A 22,082-nucleotide genomic window follows, 5' to 3' on the forward strand; every position below is an offset into this window, starting at 1 on the left:
CAAGAATACATGTCTCAGTCTAGTCCCATTGGAATATTATGTAACCCAGTATGATCCAATATTCCAGTATCATGTAACTCAATGTGATTCAGTATTTCACTATCATGTAATGCAGTATGATTCTCAGTTTCTGATTTTAAATTCCTGAATGTTGAACACCTGTATTTGGGCCTGAGGCCGTAGTTTATATGCTTTATGCATACTTGGGCCTGAGGCCGTAGTTTATGTTTTATGCATTTTTGGGCCTGAGGTCGTAGCTATGTATACGTATACTTGGGCATGAGGCCGTAGCTTGTGCACATATATATTGGGCCCGAGGCCGTATCTTATTCAGATAAACAGGTTGCTCATCATTCAGAAGAGGGAGTATTCATACCCTTACTTCCTTTGTTCAATTCAGTTATCAGTTATCATTTCAGCTATCAGTTATTATTTCAGTTTCAGTTTCAATAGTTATCATTTCAGTTATCAATTATCAATTCTCAGCTATTAGCTCAGTTTCAACATTTATAATTCTTTCTTTCAGTTGCTTTACATACTAGTGCAATTCAAATGTACTAACGTCCCTTTTGCCCCGGGCCTGCATTTCACGATGCAGGTAATGATTTACAGGTTGACAGTTCAGAACGCTAGGATTCTCGTACCAGCTATTTGGTGTTCCCCGGTTCTTTCGGGGCATTTTCATTACCTTACCGTCTTCAGTATTTTCAGACAGTTAGTGTTTTCAGTACTTCATTAAAGACTTCATAGACTAGAGTAACAGCTAGACAAAGTCGCATGCTTTTCAGATGAAGCCATGTGGACTACAAATATATTTTAGAATTGTATTAGTATTTCCGCACTTTGATTTATATCATTCAGACTTTCAGTATATCAACATGTGTTAGTTTATCTTCCGCATTCAGTATGTTATGATATTACATGTTGATTCAGCCAGCTAGTTGGTTCGCTCGGTCACATGTAGTCAGGCACCGAATATCGTGTTATGTCCAGGCCCAGGTTTGGGGCGTGACAATGTGCTGGTCACACATTCCATGATCATCGAGATACACAAAGAACCTTCTCTATGTGTGTATATGCACACATTATACAGTGTGTGTATATACATATACATTTAAAAAATTCGAGATTTAGCTCAAACAACCATTCTTTAGTAAAACTTAAAAACTAATTTTGCAAAATCAAAAACTTCAAAACTTCAAACAAACTCCATGATATACTTTCAAATGAAAGTTGGACAAAAAAAAATTACAAACGAACATGATTTATTGTTTATTTCGAGTATATTTGTTTATTTTCCTTTTTCTCAAGCAACGGAAGAAAAAGAAAGAAATGTTATGAATACAATGAAATAAAGTGGTTGTCCATTTAATTCTTACATCACATATGTGAATCACTTGTATTCATATGTATCTATTTAATATGTAACTGTTATGATAAATATCATATTATGGTGGATGTCTACTCTTCCTCCATGATCTTCATGTCAAATGCTTAATGACATATTCAATGACATATTTTCTATGTTCAATGACATATTCCATGACATATTTTTTTCACTTTTCATGCCTATATAAAGGCCTTGTAATAGATAGAAAAATACATACAATTGAAGAAGAAAATCTCTTCCTTCTCTCTATCTCCATTTCTTGTTCATGTTTTACTAAATTGCTTTTATTTCCTTGTTCCATATTGCTACTTTGAGTTATATTTCATAACACGTTATCAACACTAGTCTCTAACCAATTGTATATATATCTACAAACTTGTCTTACATCCGGAAAGATTGCAATCAGAAGCCATACATATCATTTCATGGTTGAAAGTAAAGAGAAACTACATACGGTAAGTAATGAAACATAAGAATGTATAATTATCTTATACTTGTCATTCCTCTAATATCTCGTATGCACACAACTTCATACCATACATGTATTACATAAGCACATATTAATATTACATCTTTCATATCACATGAATGGAATAAAATTTTCGAAATTCTATATGTAAAAATCATAGTAGCAGTTAATTGTTGATATAAGGCATGTCATGGTAACCAAGGATATGTTATATAAGTTGTCTTATGCATATTTGTGTGTTAACTATCTTAAATCTGTCCTACCGCTTTTAATATTTTCTTTTACTTGGATGAATATTTTTTCCTTTTGGATTTTTGCACTTGCATATAGTACCAAAAAAAAGGGAGAATAAAAAAATGTCATACTGATTAGAAGCATAAATCATCTTGAAGAAAACAAGAAATACTTCACATCTTTGTCTAGGTTAATTAATTATTTCTTTGAAATTTGGAAAACAAATCAGCTACTGAGAAAGTATACTTCATAATTTATGGTCGTATCATTTGAAAGCAAACAATGATTAGTATGACTACTAGAAGAGGTATTTTCGAGTATCCATGATCTACTTGATGCTTGCTACTGACTTACCATTTTCAAGTATTTTATATGAATGATTCATAAGCTACAACTGGTAAGTTATTACCTATAATGTCACTTTTCAGGTAATATAAATGTTGAATTTATATATTAGTACTATATATGTGTTGTTACCTATATGTTGTACTTTTGATAAATTTATTCACTAATTGCTTGGTTGAATTGAGTGAAGGAAAGTTATGGCGTTAAATCAAATCCAATAGGTAGAGTATACCCCGAAAACAACAATATTTTCGAGAGAGGCTCAATAAATATTATGACAATGATTTTATAATCCAATTAAACTCTAATAGAATTTAGAAGAAATATTTTGACTACAAACGGTTGTATTTCATATAGATGCTACAAATAATTGATAAAGCTTTGCGCTGATTTGAGATTTGTACACTTATTTAAGAAAACAAATTTGATTTATTAAGTTGCAAATTAGTTGTGTACAATTTTATTGGCATGTGATTGAAATTAAGGCTTGAGAATGAATCTCAATATTGTTTATCCTATTATGCCATTGATTGAGGGTAAGCCATCGAGATCAAGTCCTGATGCTCCATAATGATAAGAGTTGGGTTTGAGTCCCAATTTGTTATGGCCTAACATGCCTTTATATTGGTAAGATATTGGGTTTGAGTCCCAATGTACCATATTGATGATATAATGATGACTAAAGAAAAATAATATATTTTTCATGAAAAAGCATTAAGATTGTCCCACTTGATTAGCTCTATTCTTGAAGTGAATGTGGTAGCAGTACATAATAAGTCTAAATGAAGACAAGTGGTTGAACAATGAACGTGAGCGTTCCAAATAATAATAATCATCACAATAATTATAAAAGGAGAACAATAAGGGTTCTCAAAATAGTCCTTCAAAATGTGAAGGCAATGTTTACTATCAAATTGGTATGAAGCACATCACTCATTATGATTCATTCCTTGAAGAGAATGTGACGTGTGATAAGCATTGAGAATGCTGACCCATTCCTAAAGGTGAATGTGATAATATGTGATAAAAGTAATGAATAAAGACATGCAAGGCATGATTGGATGAATAGCACACAACTCACCTTTAAGGGAAGTTTGAGTAAAATAAAGAGAATAAATATTATTGTATGGTTACATGAATATGTCATTGGTCTCGTACATGTGATACGCCAAAATATTTTGGCATGCCTTATAAAAAATTATTAAAGGCAAAATTAAAGCAAGAAATGATTTTGCTTATGATAATTTTGACTATGACAATTTATTATGATATAATTTTCTCAGTGAAGGAGACATTTACCATATGAATGGTATGATAAAAGATCTTGCAGTACAAAAGTTGTTAAGAGCTCCGAAAAAACTAATTTGTTACTATCTGGATGAATAAAATTATTCATGACATTGATATTGTAAAGTCTCAAAAGAAACTTTTTGAATTTCAAATGTATAAGTCAAAGTGATTGGCATATTGAGACTATAAATGAAAGAAAGATTGAATATCTTCATATTTCTATAATCATACCGGGTAAATATGAAAGATTACCCGATTTTCTTTCTATTTGTACTACACAAATATAAGCATGATGCTGGAATTATATGCCACAAGTAAACTAGAGGTTTACTAAAATAAATATTAGTTGGCATGACTGGTTGACCATCCCGGTTCAATTATGATGCAAAAAATTAATTAAGAATTACATTGTCATTTATTGAAGAATAGAAGATTCTTCAAGAATTCTCTTGTGCTGCTTATTCTCATGATATACCAGTTAAGGTTGGGATTGAATCCCTTGATTTCTGGAACGAATAAAAGGTGATAAATATATGGGCCCATTCACCTGCCATGTGGATCGTTTACTATTATATGATTTTAATAGCTGCATCTATTCTATGGTCACATGTGCATTTGTTATCAACTTGCAATTTGACTTTTGCAAGATTGTTTGCTCAAACTATTAAAGCACAATTCCAGAATATAAATTATGATGATTTATCTTGATAATATTGGTTTAAATCCAAGTTGGTTTAGCGGAAATTGTATGCCTCCAATTATAGCTAAATCGTTGGTTATGAGAACAAAACTCCCAAAAATGAAATTTGGTATGAGATGTATTATTTAATATACACCAACACTTGTACGCATCTAGCCAAGCTATGAAAATTTCTCCCTATCACAATCGGTTAAGGGTCAGGAACCAAATAATTTCTATATAGAAATATGAATGTGCTATATGATTTAAGTATGCCACCACAATGCACAAAGATGGGTTCCCAAAGAAGGTTGGGAAATGTGTTGGTGATCCCAACATTAGGGGAAAAAAATGGATAGCTGAGAAAGTGATACGTGAAATGAATTATTATGAATACATATAGATCCTCGTACAAGAAAATATGAACTTGAAGTTCAAGTGTTAATTAATTTATAAATTATTGCCATACGCATTTGCTGACCCAAAGCTAAATGTCATATTTCAGCTGTTAATGCTCCAAATAGAATAAAATCCATGAGGGAGAGAGTCTATGGCACGCATGAAGCGTAACAGACCAATCGGTTCCAAAGATAAAACTCCTTGAAGAAGGAGAGGGGCAAATGTTCAAGATGGTCATAATAAGGAGGCAAGTGCTCTAGAAGACCACCACGACATAACACTTCGTAAGACCTTATGTGAGAGGCTCAGGTACCTGAAAATAATAAGATAAAGAGATCTCAATAAGTTATGTATTTATTGTGTAATAATTGAACCGATATAAAATGATCGTCGGCGATATTGTTAACATAATGTAGCGCTCAATATTATTAATATTGACAAGGATCTTGAGCTCAAATCTGTCATGAAATTTGAACAGATAAATAATTGGCCAAGTGAAAAATACGCAATGAAAATGGATAGTCCCAACACCTGAAAATATAAAGCCAATGGAGGTATAAATGTGTTCTTGTGCAAAAAGTTCATGTCGATAGACATAAAGACGACTTGTGACACAAGAAAATTAGTAAATATCCTCACATTGATTATATGGAGACATGTTCTCTTATGATGGATATAATTATTTCAGGTTTTAATCTGGCAATGCATGAAAACTTGATATGCGTATAATGGAAATCATTGAATGATTAAAATTGTTCTGAAGCATATTAATGTTTCCAAGAAATTTATTAAATAAAGCTTTAAAAATCCTTATACGGATTGAAACAATCAAGGCACATGTGGTACAATCGCTTGTGTGAGTACCTATTGAAAGAAGGGTACAAGAATGATTCAATTTGTCCTTGTATCTTTATAAAAAGATCTGGATTTGAATTTGTTATAATCTTTGTGTATGTTGTTGATTCAAATATCATTACAACTCCCAGGCAACTTCCTAAAGCAGTAAACTGTTTAAAGAAAGAATTTGAAATGAAAGATCTTGGAAAGACAAAATTTTGTCTTGGTCTACAAATTGAGTATATGAAAGATAAAAATTTTATTAATCAATCAGCATACACTGAAAAGATTTTAAAGCAATTTTATATGGATAAAGCACATCCATTTAGTACACCGATGGTTGTGAGATCACTCGATATAAATAAAGATCCATTCCGACCTCATGAAAATAATGAAGAACTTGTTGGTCCTAAAGTACCATATCTTAGTGCAATTGATGCACTAATGTATCTTGCTAACATTAAAAGGCGTGACATATCATTTTCAGTTAATGTCTTAACAAGATATAGCTCTTCTCCTACAAGGAGACATTGACGTGAAATCAAACACATATTCTGTTATCTAAAAGGGACTACCAATATGGGCTTATTTTATGGCAATGATTGCAATCCCGATCTTGTTGGTTATGCCGATGTAGAGTATTTATCTGACACACACAAGGCTTGATCTCAAACATGCTATGTGTTTACATGTAGAGGCACTGTCATATCTTGGCGATCGACTAAACAATCAATCGTGGCTACTTCTTCTAATTATGCTGAGATAATTTCTATTCATGAACCAAGTCGAGAATGTATTTGGTTGAGGTCTATAATATATCTTATCCGAGACAAATGTGGTTTGAAGTGTGACAAACTACCCATAATTTTGTATGAAGACAATGCAGCATGCATAGCCCAATTGAAGGGATGATTCATAAAAGGAGATAAGACAAAGCACATTTCACCAAAGTTATTTTTCACACATGATCTTCAAAAGAATGGTGATATCAATGTGCAACAGATTCGTTCAAGTGATAATATGGTTGATTTGTTCACCAAATCTCTACTGACGTCAACCTTCAAGAAACTGGTGTACAAGATTGGGATGCGAAGGCTGAAGGATGTGAACTGATACTCTCATCAGGGGGAGTTAATACGCGGTGTACTCTTTTTCCCTTACAAGGTTTTGTCCCACTGAGTTCCTTGCAAGGTTTTTAACGAGGCAACTAAAAGGCGTATTTCTAAATATGTGTACTCTTTTTCCTTCATTAGGATTTTTTTCCCATAGGGTTTTTTCTTAATAAGGTTTTAACGAGGCACATTATTTATGGACATCTAAGGGGAGTGTTATGATAAATATCATATTATGGTGGATCTCTACTCTTCCTCCATGATCTTTATGTCAAATGCTTAATGACATATTCAATGACATATTTTCTATGTTCAATGACATATTCCATGACATATTTTCTTCACTTTTCATGCCTATATAAAAGCCTCGTAATAGATAGGAAAATACACACAATTGAAGAAGAAAATCTCTTCCTTCTCTCTATCTCCATTTCTTGTTCATGTTTTACTAAATTGCTTTTATTTCCTTGTTCCATGTTGCTACTTTGAGTTATATTTCATAACAGTAACTTCATTCTTTGTTTTTGAGGATGAACCTTTATAACTATAAAAAGAGCACTTTTGGCTCATGGATTATATACTTGAAATAAGAAGAAAATTCTCTCGTCCTCTCTATATCTATTATCTATTTTATGTTTCATATTGCCACTTTGAGCTTATTTCTTAACAAGATTAACAAGAAAGAAGACAATCTTTTTTGTTCTGTCCTCGAGTTATCGACTGATTTATAAGTCACATTTTCTGAATGAGATTTTAAATTACATATATTGAATGAGATTTATAAATCACATTTATTGAATGCAATTTATGCTCGTTAATGGACACACCTCAATTGTTTCGCGTTCTCGATCCCAGTTTAGATCCTAAATTTTATTCAAATAAATTTTCTTTTCAAAATTTCAGGTCTTTATTTATAATTCTCCGATAGAGAATGGCTTTTTCTTTTTAAAAAAAGAAGACATTTGCCATATACAGAGTAATAATTTATTCTTCAATGTATCCTAACACATATTTTGTGTATTTACTTATGACTACACAAATTTAGCTAATAGAACATTATTGAGTAAACATATGCTTTAGTGAATTCCCACATTTATCAATGAAATTGATAATCATTAATTATATATAAGTGATTAAGGGTTTATCATTAGAGGAGAAACTTTTTTATAAGATGTTCCATCGAATAAATATAAATAAAGATAAACTTTTTCGGAAATTTTTTTATATGGCTATAATGGGACATATAAATAGCATTAGTTTAATCTTATAAATTGCATTAGAGGGATGCGACTTAAAAATCGCATTAGGTCTGCGACTTGTACCTATAAATCTCATTGGTAAAACTTATAAATCCCTTTTTCGTTAATTTTCCTTTTCCTTGAGCCCATCCTAAACAAATTTAACAGAACACTTTATCCAGCAGTTTTTGCAGAAGCAGAGAATGGACGAGCAAGAATTTAGACGTCTTCTTGAGCTTTTCCCAGCAGTTCGCTCTCCCGATTATTACGTAAAGCTCTCTCCTTTTTCCTCTCTATAAATGAGCAATCTTTAATAGATCATTCAATGAAATTGAAACATTGGTTCTAATTTTGTATCCTTTTTCACTTAATACCCACTTGATTATCTTTTTTGATTTTTCTGGGTTTTTTGGGGGTTGTTCTTATCAAATTTTCAAGTAGTGTGATTAAGGTTATTATATGCTGACTTGATTAAGTTGATTTTGAACTTGATTGAAGGTTATTAAGGTCCAAGTTGATGTTTTGGGTGTTTTCTTGCTGTAGTTTTTTTTTAAAACTTGGAGCTTATTAAGCAATCTGAGTTTCCCCATTATCATCAATTTGCTGCTAGGTTTTTTAAAGATTTGCAGTTTTTGTGTTTACTTTTGCTAATCAGGATTTACAAATCACAATTTTAAAAAAAGTTATGAGAAATTAACTTAAATAGCCGCCCGCCCAAAAAAGTATATATTATACATAATTAGTGTATAATATATGTATATTAATTATGGGCTGTAAATATTTTTGGCCGAACGGACAAATGTGTAACTTCTCATAGAATTATCGTGCTAAAGTTCTCATTTTTTTGGTTGATCCAACTTGCTTTATGGAATCTTGGACCAAATTGGGGTGCTGAATTTTTAGTCGTAGGCCTTGTGGTTTTAGCAACTCAAACAGCCTGTGAAGTTTATGTGAAGTTTGAATCCAGTGGTGAAGTATAAAAGGAGCTTTTGAAGCCATTACCTTGATTGTTCCTTTTTCCCCCCTTGAAGCACGAACTAGTTAACAGGCCAACATTGTCTTTACATGCATCTATTTAAAAAGACGTTGTGTTTCTTCGGAAAGAAGCCAGTAGGTGGGCTTAGATTAGAAATATAGGAATTTATTCTCTATATCAACCTTCGATAAAGCAAGAGACGTTTATAAAAAAACTGACTTTTCCGTTTACTGGAAGAAACGTCGTCAAACTGAATTGATTTTGTAGGTAATGTGATTTAAATTCATCACTGTAAATTAATATCAATATCCCCTTGTGGGTCTATTACTTCACAGAATTAACTGATATGGTCTAAACAATAAAAAGCAATTGTCCTCTTTCAGCTTCTTTCTGTCCTGAATCTACAGTTATACACTCATAAGCATTCAAATCTCAACAGAAGTCCACTCCATAGTCCATACCAGCCTAAAGGCTCTATTAGGTTGTTTGTCTTCTATTCCCTTTGGACTAGTATTATCTCTTCGTTGATGCAATTGGGATATTCAATAGTTATGTCACGCAATACAGAAGAATCATCTGAGCTGATTTCATGGCTTGCCATCTTTGTCATATGTTCTTACATGCTTCGGAAAAGTAGAATACCTTAGCCTTTTTGTTAGGGTCCAAAAATAGGAAAGAGTGATGTAAACTCTGCGGTATGGTGGGATTTAACTCAACTTTTTTTGGATGTAAATGAGGAAGACGTGAAATGGAGGGATGTCCAACTGCTCAGCATGTGGGACCTGTAAACTCTTTTGCTTCAATGAATGTGGGATTACTGAAATAGGATTCGTTGCCCAAATATGAGACTCCAAATATCTGAGATGTGAAAGTGTGAATTCTAGACAAGTATATCCCAATACCTGTCATGCTCCCATCCAGATCATATTGATCTCATCTAGTGCTAGTTTCATTTATTTTCCAGCTGGTTCTTTTTCTTCTTCAGTTTCCTAGTGCTTTCTTTTTTATCGTCTTACCTGCTGACTCTCCTTTGTGTTGTGTTTGTTCCCATCAGCTTGAGTTGGATACATCAAGGCAATCAACATCCCAATACAAGCAGAAAGAGGAGGTATGGCAGAAATTTTTCCATATGTAATCGTCTGAAGCTTTGCTTTCAGGTTGTGATTATTTCTCCTAACACCAAAAGCTTCATCAGGTGAAGCAATTGCAAGACGGGCATAGTAAGGGAAGTGTAGAGTCCAGTACTCGAGCAATGGATCATGGTGGTATGTTATGACGTTATCAGTTGCTTTGCTCGGGTGAAAATGGCCAAAAACTATTCTTTATCCCTCCGTTTCAATTTGGATGATGTAGTTTGACTTGGCACAAAGTTTAAGGAAAAAAAAAAGAAGACTTTTGAAATATGTGGTCCTAAAAGATTAAAGGATAAAAGTTTTGTGGGACCATGACATTTTCGTGGCTATAAAAACTTTTCATTAAGGGTAAAGTGGGTAAATGAAAAGTTTAAAGTTAAATTGTTTCCAAATATAAAAATGTGTCATTTTTTTTGGAATAGACTAATAAGGAAAGTGTGTCATTTAAATTGAAATAAGAGGGAGTAGTAATTACTTTAAAATTATTCAACCTGCATGAGAATAGTGTTGTCTTTAGATCATAAAAACTAAACAAGCTACTCAACTGTATTTCTTAAGGGTGCGCTTGTTTCTCTACGGTGTATATTCTTATAGATTGTTACAGTCATTTAATATCCATCTTAAGTTACTTTGTACTGTCTTTCGTTGTCATTTTCTTCTCTTTTCGGAGGTCCCCTCTTAAAGTTTCTGCAGCAATCTTCTTGTTTGAAAATTTGAAGTCCAAAAACCTATCTAAATTTCTTAATATTGAAAATAAAATTCAAAAACTCTACTTATTTTGATTCTTTTCAGAGTTGAAATTATTTTTAATGGTAATGAAGTTATTTGGCAATATTGAGATTGCTCAATTTGTATCTCTTACACCTTTATGGAAAGATCTCACAACTGAATCACTTTCATGTTACAGAAGCATTTTGGGGCAAACTGAAAGCAGCTGCTGAGAAAAAGGTATGTCCTGTTAGATCATTTTTTATTTAGTTTTGCGTAGAGTCATCATGAAGAATTTCCCTATTCTGTACTATCAGACATTGTCCAGCTATGCCGAGTAGATTTCAAAACGTTGCTTTGGATTGAGTCCACTACTTTAGTGTTTCCTTAGGTCTGTACATCATAATACAATTCCCTCATTGGGCTGGTTTAATGATGTTTCCTGGGGATAAATCATCAAAATAGTGATAAATAGTTCTATTCCATCATGATCAAAGAGGATATATAAAGGGATATATAAACGAACTCCTAAATTGATACCTTTAGATTGAGGAGAAAGTTGAGCGCTTTGTTGCCTTGTTGGTGAAGTACTAATGCAAGTTTAACCAGCAGCAGCATGAGGTGCCAACATGCCCATTTTCGATTAGCGTGGGCTTCTGGAAGTAGTTGAATTTGGTGGAAACGTTTAGGTTACTGCTTTAGTTAGAGGTATTAGAAGGCGAATTAGAAATCTCAAAAGTTCAAATGATCACCACCCTGGAATTTTTTCTGACTTAGAAGACCGAAACAATATAGCTAAAACTACAACACATTTAATTCAAAAGTCATTTATGCTTTGTGCTATGTTAGAAGGGAGGATTAGGTAGGAACAGCAACTAAAGGAGCTGCTAAATGACCCAGGAAGCAGTATTGCTCTTGTTGAGAGTCGAACTCAAAAATTGTAATCCTAGTTAGACGATTGAGAATGTCTTAAACAGAACTTCATCAGATGGTTCATGTGCAATACTTCATCTTACTAGCCCCGAGGCTTTGGCTCTGAGGTAAGACCACAACGCATGATGTGTAGATTAGGTGCATATCACGAGTTCGATCCCTACCGAAGGCTAAAAGCCTGGTATTTAAGAGAGGGCTGGCATATTATCCACGGAACTATGAACCGTACACCAGGTGCCTCTCAGGAATTTCTCAGTGATAAAAAAGAAAAATACATCATCTGTGATAACGACTAACAAGGGGTTGGTCTGGCTTTCTACAGATGGGTCCAGCGGAAGCGGAAACTTTTTGCAAGGCGTTTCAACAAGTTTACAGGAAACTTGTAAGTATATACTTTCTGAAGTAACCCAAGCAGAAAATTTTCCTGTTTTCTCTACGTATGATTCGCTCAAAATGTGTATCTTCATTTCGTTTTAGCCAATCGCCCAAAAAGTTCTGCTGTAAGTTGACTTTGGAAACCTTTATGACTTTCAGGTGAATGAAGAGCTGAGTTTGGAAGCTGCTCGGAGCTTGCTGAACTCATGAGGATTTTTTTCCTGAACTGTTGTTACTTTTAATCACTTGATGCTCTGGATATAGCTATTGTGTAACTCATATTTTCTCTTTTGTTAATGTATTATTACATTGAGTTATATCTTCTTTCTGTTAGTGAAATTATGTTTACTCTGCTCAAACCATCCCCAACCATTTTTATCCACATTATCTTTTTTTATCAGATTACTAATTAATGATAGGATTGCGCTGCACTAAGCAATGAAGGGTCACTCTGCATCTTTGTTGAGGCAAGTGGCAATGTCAGTACCAGAAAATCTTTGATGTATCAGCTTTTTTCACAATGGATCCCTCTGCAATTTCGTTGGCAGTAGCTTGGTTAAGGGAATCTACCGGAGCCATAGCGAAAGCGTGTCTTTATAGAGTAATTGTCACGGTTTATGGACCCGAAACTGGGTGATCTATCTATGACAAGAATGAAGCTTGGGTGAAACTAAGTGGAGGTTTGAACCCACTGATGTTGAAGAATTAGGGGATGGGTTGTGGTTAGGGATGAAATACCATTCGAACCTAGAACTACTTGGTTCTCCTCGAAATATGTTGAGGCGCAACAGTTGAATTGTAATATACTGACATAAGACTCCAATCAATCATAGAGATGAGTAGATTGGAGCTAAATTATTAAGAAAAACAAAAGAAATATTCTTCATCTCACTAATGGTGATCAAGATTGTAGATGATAATTTACCACGATAACCAGTAAAATTCTTACATTTAAAGAAAAGTATCATTTAAAATGGTTGCCATTCAAAATAATCCGAACCGTCTGATCAAAATCAAGCAAATACAACTTTTGATGTTTGACTATCAAAGTACTCAATATTTGCGCAGTGTTTCACAACCACAATTTAACAATTTCACAGTATTTGTATCCTATTTTAAGAAATGACGACTCTCATTTTCTAATTTCTGTTACTCTGAAAGTTGGTCAAATGAGCATAAAAGTCAATTTAGGACCACTCATTAGATTCTTTTTCTTTTTTGGTATATATATATATAACTTTAACTTTCACACCCAACAAGAATTTGGACAAAGGGAGCAGTAAAACATTCCTTAAGAAAATTTATTATGTGGCACAATTAATATTTAAAAAGTCATACAACATTATGTAGCAAAATTTTATTTTAATTTATACAAAGTACAATTATTTATTATGGTAAATTAATATATTTAGTATAAAAGTTGTTAGCTGGCTTATAGCCTATTTGACAAAACTTTTAAAAGTGGCTTATTTTGAAAAATATTTTTCTCAAAAGTACTTTTAGTGAAGAACCGTTTGAGTTTGCTAATTAATTTTAAAATCACTTTTGAACAGAGTCGGAGCCAGGATTTAAAGTTTACGGGTTTGAAATTGTAGTTTTTTTAAGTTACTGAGTTCTAAATTAACAATTTATACATATTTAATAGAATTATTAAGACAAATACAGAGTTTGGACCAAAGCTACTGGGTTCGACCGAACCCTCGATAGCTCTGCCCCTGTAATAATTAATATTTGGTCAAGTTTTTAAAAAATATTTTTAATTGTATTTTTCTCAAAAATACTTTTCGAAAAAATAATTTGAAGAGGAGCTATTTTTTCTTGTTTTTCAAAAACTATTTCTGCTTCTATTCGTAAATACTTTTTTCCTCTTTTAAAAGTTTGGCCAGCTACATTAACTTGAAAAAAATATTTTTGGCCAAAGAAATAAAATATTTTTGACAAAAAGAATTAAAATTGTGTCAATTTGGAAAAGTGAGAGTAAAATAAGAAAAGATAAAAGAATATGGTACATATTTTCTTGAACATAAAAATCACATGTGAGGATATGCACATGAAACAAGAATCAAGAATGAGTATATACCTTAGATGACTATGATCTAAGGCTGGTATTCCCTCCATTGTCAAGACATCATAGGACCCATTTCTCCTATCTTCAAGAATGAGCTGGATCTGACAAATTGCAGCACATACAATATGCCAATACAATCCTATTAAAAAAACAAGTGTAAAAAAGAAAGGAACTTTTCTGTGATTGAGTTCAAGATTTGATGACCCAATAAAGAAAAGTTGATGATTTTCACATTTCCATGAAGAAAAAAAGAAGAAGAAAGAAAAAAGAAAGAGAGGTTTTTTAGACATGGTTTTTTCTAAAGATAATATGACTGGAATTATTTTGGCTTTGCTTTCAAGTGTGTTTATAGGGGCAAGTTTTATTATCAAGAAAAAAGGCCTTAGAAGAGCTGCTGTAGTCTCTGGTGTTAGAGCTGGTATGTCGGGTCTCTAATTTCTGTTTGTTCTATTATGGAAGTGTGTAAAGTTTTAATCTTTTTGACTTTTTGTTGCTTGTTCTGTAGTATGAATCTTGTTTGAGTTTTCTTGGTTTTTTTTTTTTTGTAGGTGTTGGTGGGTATTCATATCTTTTGGAGCCCCTCTGGTGGATTGGAATGGTTACAAGTAAGTTTTTTTTTTCTGTTTTCTGCAGTCCTAATATTCTTAATTACATCATTTGTGTGTGTGTGTGTTCTTAGAATGTTTGATACAGTGACTGCTAGAAAGGACTGGTAGAAGTGTGTATATGAATGTAATTTATTGAAATTTTTTTGGAAGTAAGATTACTAATTGGTTAGTGTGCTTCTTTCTTCTTCTTTTTTCTTTTATAATTTCGTACTAATATTGGTCTTAGATGAGCTTTAATGAAGCGATATGGTCAGTGCGGATTCATATAACCGACCTTAATTTGCTTGTGATTGAGGCATAGTAGTAGTTGTTATTGAAGTTATCTGTCAATAAACCATCTAGCCCATTGATGTTATTGATATGTTTCCTGAATTTGTCCTAACAGAAGTAAGGTGTGGCCTATGTCTAGTTTTTTCTTTCTTGGCCATTGGCTGACTGTCCGTAGGATATTCTTGTTGTTTTGCTTCTCATAGTGATTGTCGGAGAGATTGCGAATTTTGTGGCATATGCATTTGCTCCGGCGGTTCTTGTTACCCCTCTTGGTGCATTGAGTATCATTGTCAGGTGTGTAATCTTGGTAATTCGGTAAGACTGAAGATATAATTTTGGTTGTTTAACTGTTTTTTATGGCCAAAAACTCTTGCAGTGCTGTACTAGCTCAGATTGTTTTGAAGGAAAAGTTGCATCCTCTTGGAATTTTGGGTTGTGTGATGTGCATTGCTGGTTCTATCGTGATAGTTATCCACGCACCACAAGAGCATGCTATCTCTTCTGTCAAAGAAATATGGTACATGGCAACTCAGAAAGGTGAGATGCTTCTATCTTGACCAAATCGTCTAGTTCCTTTGCGACCATCTAGACTTTTCTAACTTCATTTCCTTTTTCTTTCCAGCATTTCTGCTTTACGTGGGATCAGTCCTTGTCTTGGTTTTTATTCTTGTCTTCTACTTTGCTCCTCAATGTGGACACTCAAATGTCCTTGTTTTCACTGGAATATGCTCATTGATGGGTTCTCTCTCGGTAAAACTTTAAATTGGATGCTCTTGCCTTTTGGTTTATCTTCTAAATGCGCAATTTCTGTAAAATCTTATTTGTGTCAAGTGAATAACTAAAATCTCCGTAATTGTTTGCATAGGTGCACTAGAATTTATGTCCTCTATTCTGTTGAATATGCAGGTTATGAGTGTTAAAGCCCTTGGTACTTCACTAAAGTTAACTGTTGAGGGAAAGAACCAGTTGATGTATCCGGAAACCTGGTTTTTTATGTTTGTTGTGGCAGTTTGTGTCGTTACACAAATGAACTATCTCAATAAGGTGAGCAGCTACTATTTTAACTATTTTTGTGATGTAACTCATTTTTTGTCCGCAAACTTGATCTTCAAATTAAACTGCTAATTCATCTTTCGAGATTCTAAGTGTGCCCTGAATTTTTTCTGCTCGCCTTGTTCTCTTTCTTAGAATTCCCTGTTTCCTTGTTTTGCCCTCTCTTCCTTGACATATTCCTTTGTACTCCTGTTTATTCATTTATAACAGTAAGAACTAGGAGACAGAGTAGAAACTATGATACTACATAGATTTAGGTAAACATTTTTAGCAAATTACCCTGTTAGTACTTCTCTTACTGCTATTTAACTAATGAAAATAATAATAAAAGTAAGAAATATCTGTCTTTCTATATGATATGTGCGTGAAGCCTGGTTCATCAAGTTTTGGTACAAATTATCATATCTACATTTACCTGGTATTAGATTTTTTAGTCTCTTGAGAATATTTCTGTTTGCCAGATTTTACGGTTAAATATTCAGCTTTTAACCCTTCATGTAGATGATGACGAAGGAAAATCATGGCCTTCGCTTTATCCTGATTTGACGCTTCATTTCCTTGTATATTAGTATCGTCTTGCTTTTCTTTTGAACATCTTGTGCATTCGTTTCTATCTGGGTGATATTTTTTAGTTAATGCAAATCCTTTGCTGCTTCTTTGCTAATAATTCAAGGCTTACTGTCAGATATTATGCCCAAGGAAAGATAGACGATATTTCTAATCCGTTCATTTCTTTTGCCTTTTTTTCTCCCTTTGTTGTGCTTTTCCTTTTATCAATAAAGTAATAGCTTGTTGATGTTGTGGGGGAAACACCATATACAAGAAGTATATCAAATAGTAGAGAACTACACGAAAATATGATTCTTTTATACTAACAGGAACCTCACGGGTGCTCTAAACATTATAAATTAGAAGACATGCTCTAATCTTTACACAGCCGTATTATATCCTTCAAAAGCTCTCGGTTATTGTGCTGTCATTTATCAGTGGACTATTTATTGCATCAGAGAAGTACACGACAGCCTCTAATTCTGTATATTGCAAGTCATGAGAGATAGGCTTTGTCATGAAGTTTATGCTTTCAGATTATTGAATAGAAAAATATTGTAATTTTGATCCGGAAAAATCATAATTTTGAGCTTTTTCTTATTCCTTACTTTCAAATACCAATATTGTCAACTTTAGAATTTCCCTCAAACAATGCCAAAACCATTTCATTGCAACTCAAAAACTTTATGAAAGGTGCAAAAATCTGAAACTGCTTGATGGGTTGATTTTCATTAAAATGAAATCATTTCATCATGACAGTAACTTTATGTGTCTAGTTTGATAATTTTCATTCAGTCGTTGTAGTTGATTTTCTAGAATAATAGTATATTAAGTGATATTGACAAAGTATATTAACAATGAAGCAATGAAGAAGTGACAGAAGAATTTGAGGAAGGTTGAAAAAGCGGTATCATATATCTCTTGAAAAAAATAGTTTCTAGATAAAGACTCTAAAACGTCTAATTTCCTTCTCTACGGCATATATTGCAGTAGTTTAAAAAGCTTTTATACGAGTTACTGAAATGCTGGGGGGTGTAAGGAGTGCATGTTTGTGGAAGTATCAAGAGTTTTTCGTTTCTTAATAGCCTTAACTTTAAAGTGTATCTAAAATGTTAACTTCAGAATCACTAAACTGCTGACTGGAATATTTTTTATTTCCTATATGTCTAGGACTCTAGGTCGTGGATAATATTTGTAGTTTATGAATTTTTGCAAGTTTAGCAGGTCAGATTAGAGATTTTTCTTTTTCCTTCTCTTGACATGCTAATTGAAGAGTCTTGAATTAGCATGCAGATGCTATTGGTTTTATGAAGGCCGTTCTCGTTGTAGAAGTCATATTAAACATTTTTTTTTTCTTTGTCAATCTTCAGAGGTTGCTTCATTTTTCTTTGTTGGTACTTTATGCAGCCTTTTCCTGAAAATATAGCAGTTATTCTTGAACTTTTTTATGGTATCAATCTTAAATGGTGTGATAGCATCTTCCTTTTATTAGTTCTGATTCCTGGTTTCTAGGGTACAGTGATATATCTCTGCTTTAACATCTTTTTTTTTTGCTTTCCATGTTTCAGGCCCTTGATACCTTCAACACTGCCGTTGTATCTCCTATATACTATGTTATGTTCACAACACTGACAATTGTTGCCAGTGTTATCATGTTTAAGGTATTAGCATCTAGCTTTTTCTCTTTTGTTGCTTTGCTTTGAGCTTGTTACTGGAGAATGATGAGTACAATTAGAGTTAATCTGCTTCTTGGGAATTTATCCCAAAGAGTATGTCTTAGAATCACGGACAGTCACAAAATAGCATGACCTTGGAACGAAGCTAGAAATTTCGGTAATGGCGTTCAAGAATAAATATATTATGTAATTTTTTTTTATATACACAGTTTACAATGTTCTAGCAAAAGGTCCCCACTAGTGGGATTATACCGGGTTGTTGTCGTAGCAAAAGGTGTTCAACTGACCACCCTTTGCTAAGGTAACTCCGCCCCTGGTTGGAAATAACACCAACAACTACAACGATTATGCCTCAATCCCAATCAACTTTCTTTTGAATCATAATTGACCATATCGCTCCATATAAGCTCATCTCAATCCAATATTATACATGACTTGGAAATATCAACTGCCAAAAAATTCTATGATGTTAGGGTTGTCAAAAACATTTCTGCACATTGACAATGTGGAACATGATTAGTTGTCCGAAACTTTGATGTCATACTTATCGACCTATTTACACTAAATTATGTAGGACTGGGATGGCCAGAATGTTGGGAGCATTATATCAGGAATATGTGGTTTTATCGTTGTGCTCTCCGGAACCATCTTGTTGCATGTTACCAAAGATATGGAGAGAAGTTCATCTTTCCGAGGTTCATTATTCTTTATACTATATTTTTTTATGAAACAACTGATATTCTTCCCAAATACTTGTTACCATAAATGCTCTAGCTCTAAAAGTAATATCAAAATGCAGGTACTAGTTACACACCTTTATCCCCGACATTATCAACCCGACTATATAATACAAATGGGGAATCACTTAAGCATGAAGAAGAAGGTGGATCGTCTTCTGAGGAAGTTGATTCTAGAAGACAGGAACTTCAGGTTTAATATGACTGATATTCTTTTAGAAGGTGAAGCATGCAACCCATAGCAAACGTCGAAAGCTGCATCACGTCAATTTCCTCTTCTATTGCATCTGATTTATTAGCAGCAAGGTAAGGATTTTGCAGGATCTTAAAGAAAGAGATCATCACATGGAAGCTTTCGCTGTGCTTTCGTTGCAGAACGAAAACTAAAGAATTTGTTTATAGTTATAGCAGTTTCAAATATTGGTTTAGTGTACATCCTTAAGCATCACAGTTGTAGTCGCCGCGAATTGCGAAATATCTATAATAGCATAGCTGAATGATGAAAGGTTGAATATTAGGAGTGATTTAATTCTTTTTTGCTCTTGCTCTTTTCTCTGTCCCTATTTTTGCTGGAATTTATCTGGTATGTATAGCATTTGTTTTGAAGTATTGGGTAGAGTCTTTGTTTATGTTTCATTCTTTAATGAACTTGAGATCAGATGATGTTTGATTGACTTCAATAACACTGCCTTTCTTTTCAAGCAATTTTTCACTTACTTTACACTATAAGCGTATTAGGGTAGAAGACTAGTAGGTAATCGAGAGTTCCCCTTTCATTACCTGTAGTATCAGTAGAACTCTTGTATTTTCATATTCTTTGATCTCTATCATTTGCCTGTTATTTCGTTCGCTTTGTTTATCTTATTTCCCTGTTGTTACTAGTTGATGCTACTTTTTCTTTTTCCGGCTTCTCCTTTTCTTCCCTTTTTCCTTTTTGTCCTTTGTCTTTTTCTTTCTTTCTTCCTCCTCCTCCTCTTCTTCTTCCTTTTTCTTCCTTTTTCGCCTTGTCTTGAACCGAGGATCTATCGGAAATAGTCTTTTTACCTCACCAAGTAGTTATAAGGTCTGCGTATGCTCTACTCTCCCAATTCCCACTTATAGGATTATATTGGGTATGTTGTTGTTTACGCTATCAGTGTATATAAGTTTAAAATCCATAGACTAATAAGAGGTAGAGATTCTTTACCTCTTTGACTAATAGATTCTCATCTTTTAGCACTATTCAGTAACTCAGCCTTGACTTTCATTTATCATCTTGATCTCTATTTAAATTCTAATTTTTTATCTTACTTTTTCCCAACCACTCAAAAAAGGTTAAGATCATTTTTATTAAAGAAATTTTTACATTCTTATACACTATATCAAATTATATTACCCTCCCTACTCAAGTTTTACTATAATTACATTTTATATACTCAATTACCATTTATGTACATTTTAAGGGAATTAATGATAATAATTAGTGTCCTAAAATCACTCTAACGTATCTTCCACTACCCTCCCCCCTTCGTTTCTCTCTCCACATCCCACCCCCCTCTCCCCCACGTATCTTGCACAAGAGAGCAACAATTCCACCATTGACAACCATTAAAAAGCTTTGAAGCTTTGAATTCGAATTTGGATTTTCAAAAACATTATTTGTTTGAATTGGATGTTGTTGCAAAGAATTGGGAATTGTCTCTACGTCTCTCTCTATCTCTCAATCCCTAATTTCAGTAATGTAAAGCAAAGGAAAAGAGAGCAGCAATTCCACCATTGACAGCCATTAAAAAGCTTTGAAACTTTGAATTCGAATTTGGGTTTTCAAAAATCATTATTTGTTTGGATTGGGTGTTGTTGCAAACAATTTGGAATATGGTTTGGAGTTTTTATCTCAATTTTGAGGGGTTTTGGTGAAGATTAGACTTGGTTTTGGCTGAATTTCAGATTGAAACTCGAAGAAGAAGAAGAAGACATGATATACATTATATTTATGAAATTGTAGAAAAATTCTATTCTGTTGTTTATATATTTTTCTTTTATTTATTTAACTATTGTATGAAAGTTGAGCAACATTGTATAAAAATTATATTTAAGTTGTATGATATTGAGTAGAAATAATGTATGAAAATTGTAGATAAGTTGTAGAAAAATTGTATATATATAATTAGTTGTATGAAATTTATTTTTAATATGTATAAATCAAATACCAAATATACAAAAGACATATTGTATAAATTTTGTATAAAATTTGTATTTAAGTTGTATGTTATTATAGTTGTATTTAACTGGGTAGAAATAATGTGTGAAAGTTGTAGATAAATTGTATAATATATAATTAATTGTATGAAATTTATTTTTACTATGTATAAATCAGATACAAAAGACATATTGTATAAATAAGTTGTATTTAACGGGATATCTTTGAAGACTTGCACAGAAACATTTTTCCTTCTACTGGACAAATTGGTTGGATCACCAAAATTCACATAGTTGTATGAAATAGATGTGTGAATATAGGTATCACATATTGCAGAGGTTAATAGGATGCATTCCTCTTGCATAGAGATTTGTCGAGTGAAATGGTTTTCCTGTGTTAAAGAATTACTATTAATTAGTTGCTTTAAAATCTGTTACAAGATTAAAATTTGCTCTATTAATTTAAAACTATTACATGATCTGATTTTGGCTCAATTGGTCTGGCTCAGGTCAACTGTCATGTTTATATTTTGGCAAACAAAACCACATTTTTGTCTTCAATTATTTCACTTTGCGCAGTTAACCATGATTTTTCTGAATTAATTAATTTTTGTAAAATCTTCATGAAACTCACAACAAAAATCTTCATGCAAAATTTATTTATTTATGGCATTTCCAAACAAGAGGGAAAATATTAAAAGCAGGCAACGGAAAGAGTTTTAAAAAAAAAAGGAAAAAGACCTAACGACTCTGCTGGGGATCGAACCCAGAATCTCTGGTTTCGTAGACCAGCGCCTTATCCATTGGGCCACAGAGTCTTGTACG

At 33.0% G+C, this 22,082-nt stretch overlaps 2 protein-coding genes and 1 non-coding gene across 3 annotated transcripts; 2 read left to right on the top strand and 1 right to left on the bottom strand.

Annotated features, from left to right (window-relative positions):
• Positions 1-8,098: 8,098 nt before the first annotated feature.
• On the top strand, positions 8,099-12,471 carry LOC107766930 (uncharacterized). The gene is made up of 6 exons (XM_016585830.2): positions 8,099-8,262; positions 10,024-10,077; positions 10,165-10,234; positions 11,010-11,050; positions 12,066-12,125; positions 12,278-12,471. Exons 1-6 carry the CDS (start codon positions 8,197-8,199, stop codon positions 12,326-12,328), a joined length of 342 nt encoding a protein of 113 aa, XP_016441316.1. The 5' UTR covers positions 8,099-8,196; the 3' UTR covers positions 12,329-12,471.
• Positions 12,472-14,292: 1,821 nt separating this feature from the next.
• On the top strand, positions 14,293-19,780 carry LOC107766929 (putative magnesium transporter NIPA7). The gene is made up of 9 exons (XM_016585829.2): positions 14,293-14,604; positions 14,735-14,791; positions 15,268-15,358; positions 15,441-15,601; positions 15,687-15,814; positions 15,971-16,108; positions 18,235-18,327; positions 18,917-19,037; positions 19,142-19,780. The coding sequence occupies exons 1-9, from the start codon at positions 14,475-14,477 to the stop codon at positions 19,276-19,278; spliced, it is 1,056 nt and encodes a 351-aa protein (XP_016441315.1). The 5' UTR covers positions 14,293-14,474; the 3' UTR covers positions 19,279-19,780.
• A 2,222-nt stretch (positions 19,781-22,002) lies between these two features.
• Positions 22,003-22,075, bottom strand: TRNAR-ACG (transfer RNA arginine (anticodon ACG)). The gene has a single exon. It is a non-coding gene; the product is annotated as a tRNA-Arg (tRNA).
• Positions 22,076-22,082: the final 7 nt, after the last annotated feature.

The sequence above is a fragment of the Nicotiana tabacum genome, chromosome 18 (assembly GCF_000715075.1).
Source record: "Nicotiana tabacum cultivar K326 chromosome 18, ASM71507v2, whole genome shotgun sequence".
In the NCBI taxonomy this organism is placed as follows: domain Eukaryota; kingdom Viridiplantae; phylum Streptophyta; class Magnoliopsida; order Solanales; family Solanaceae; genus Nicotiana; species Nicotiana tabacum.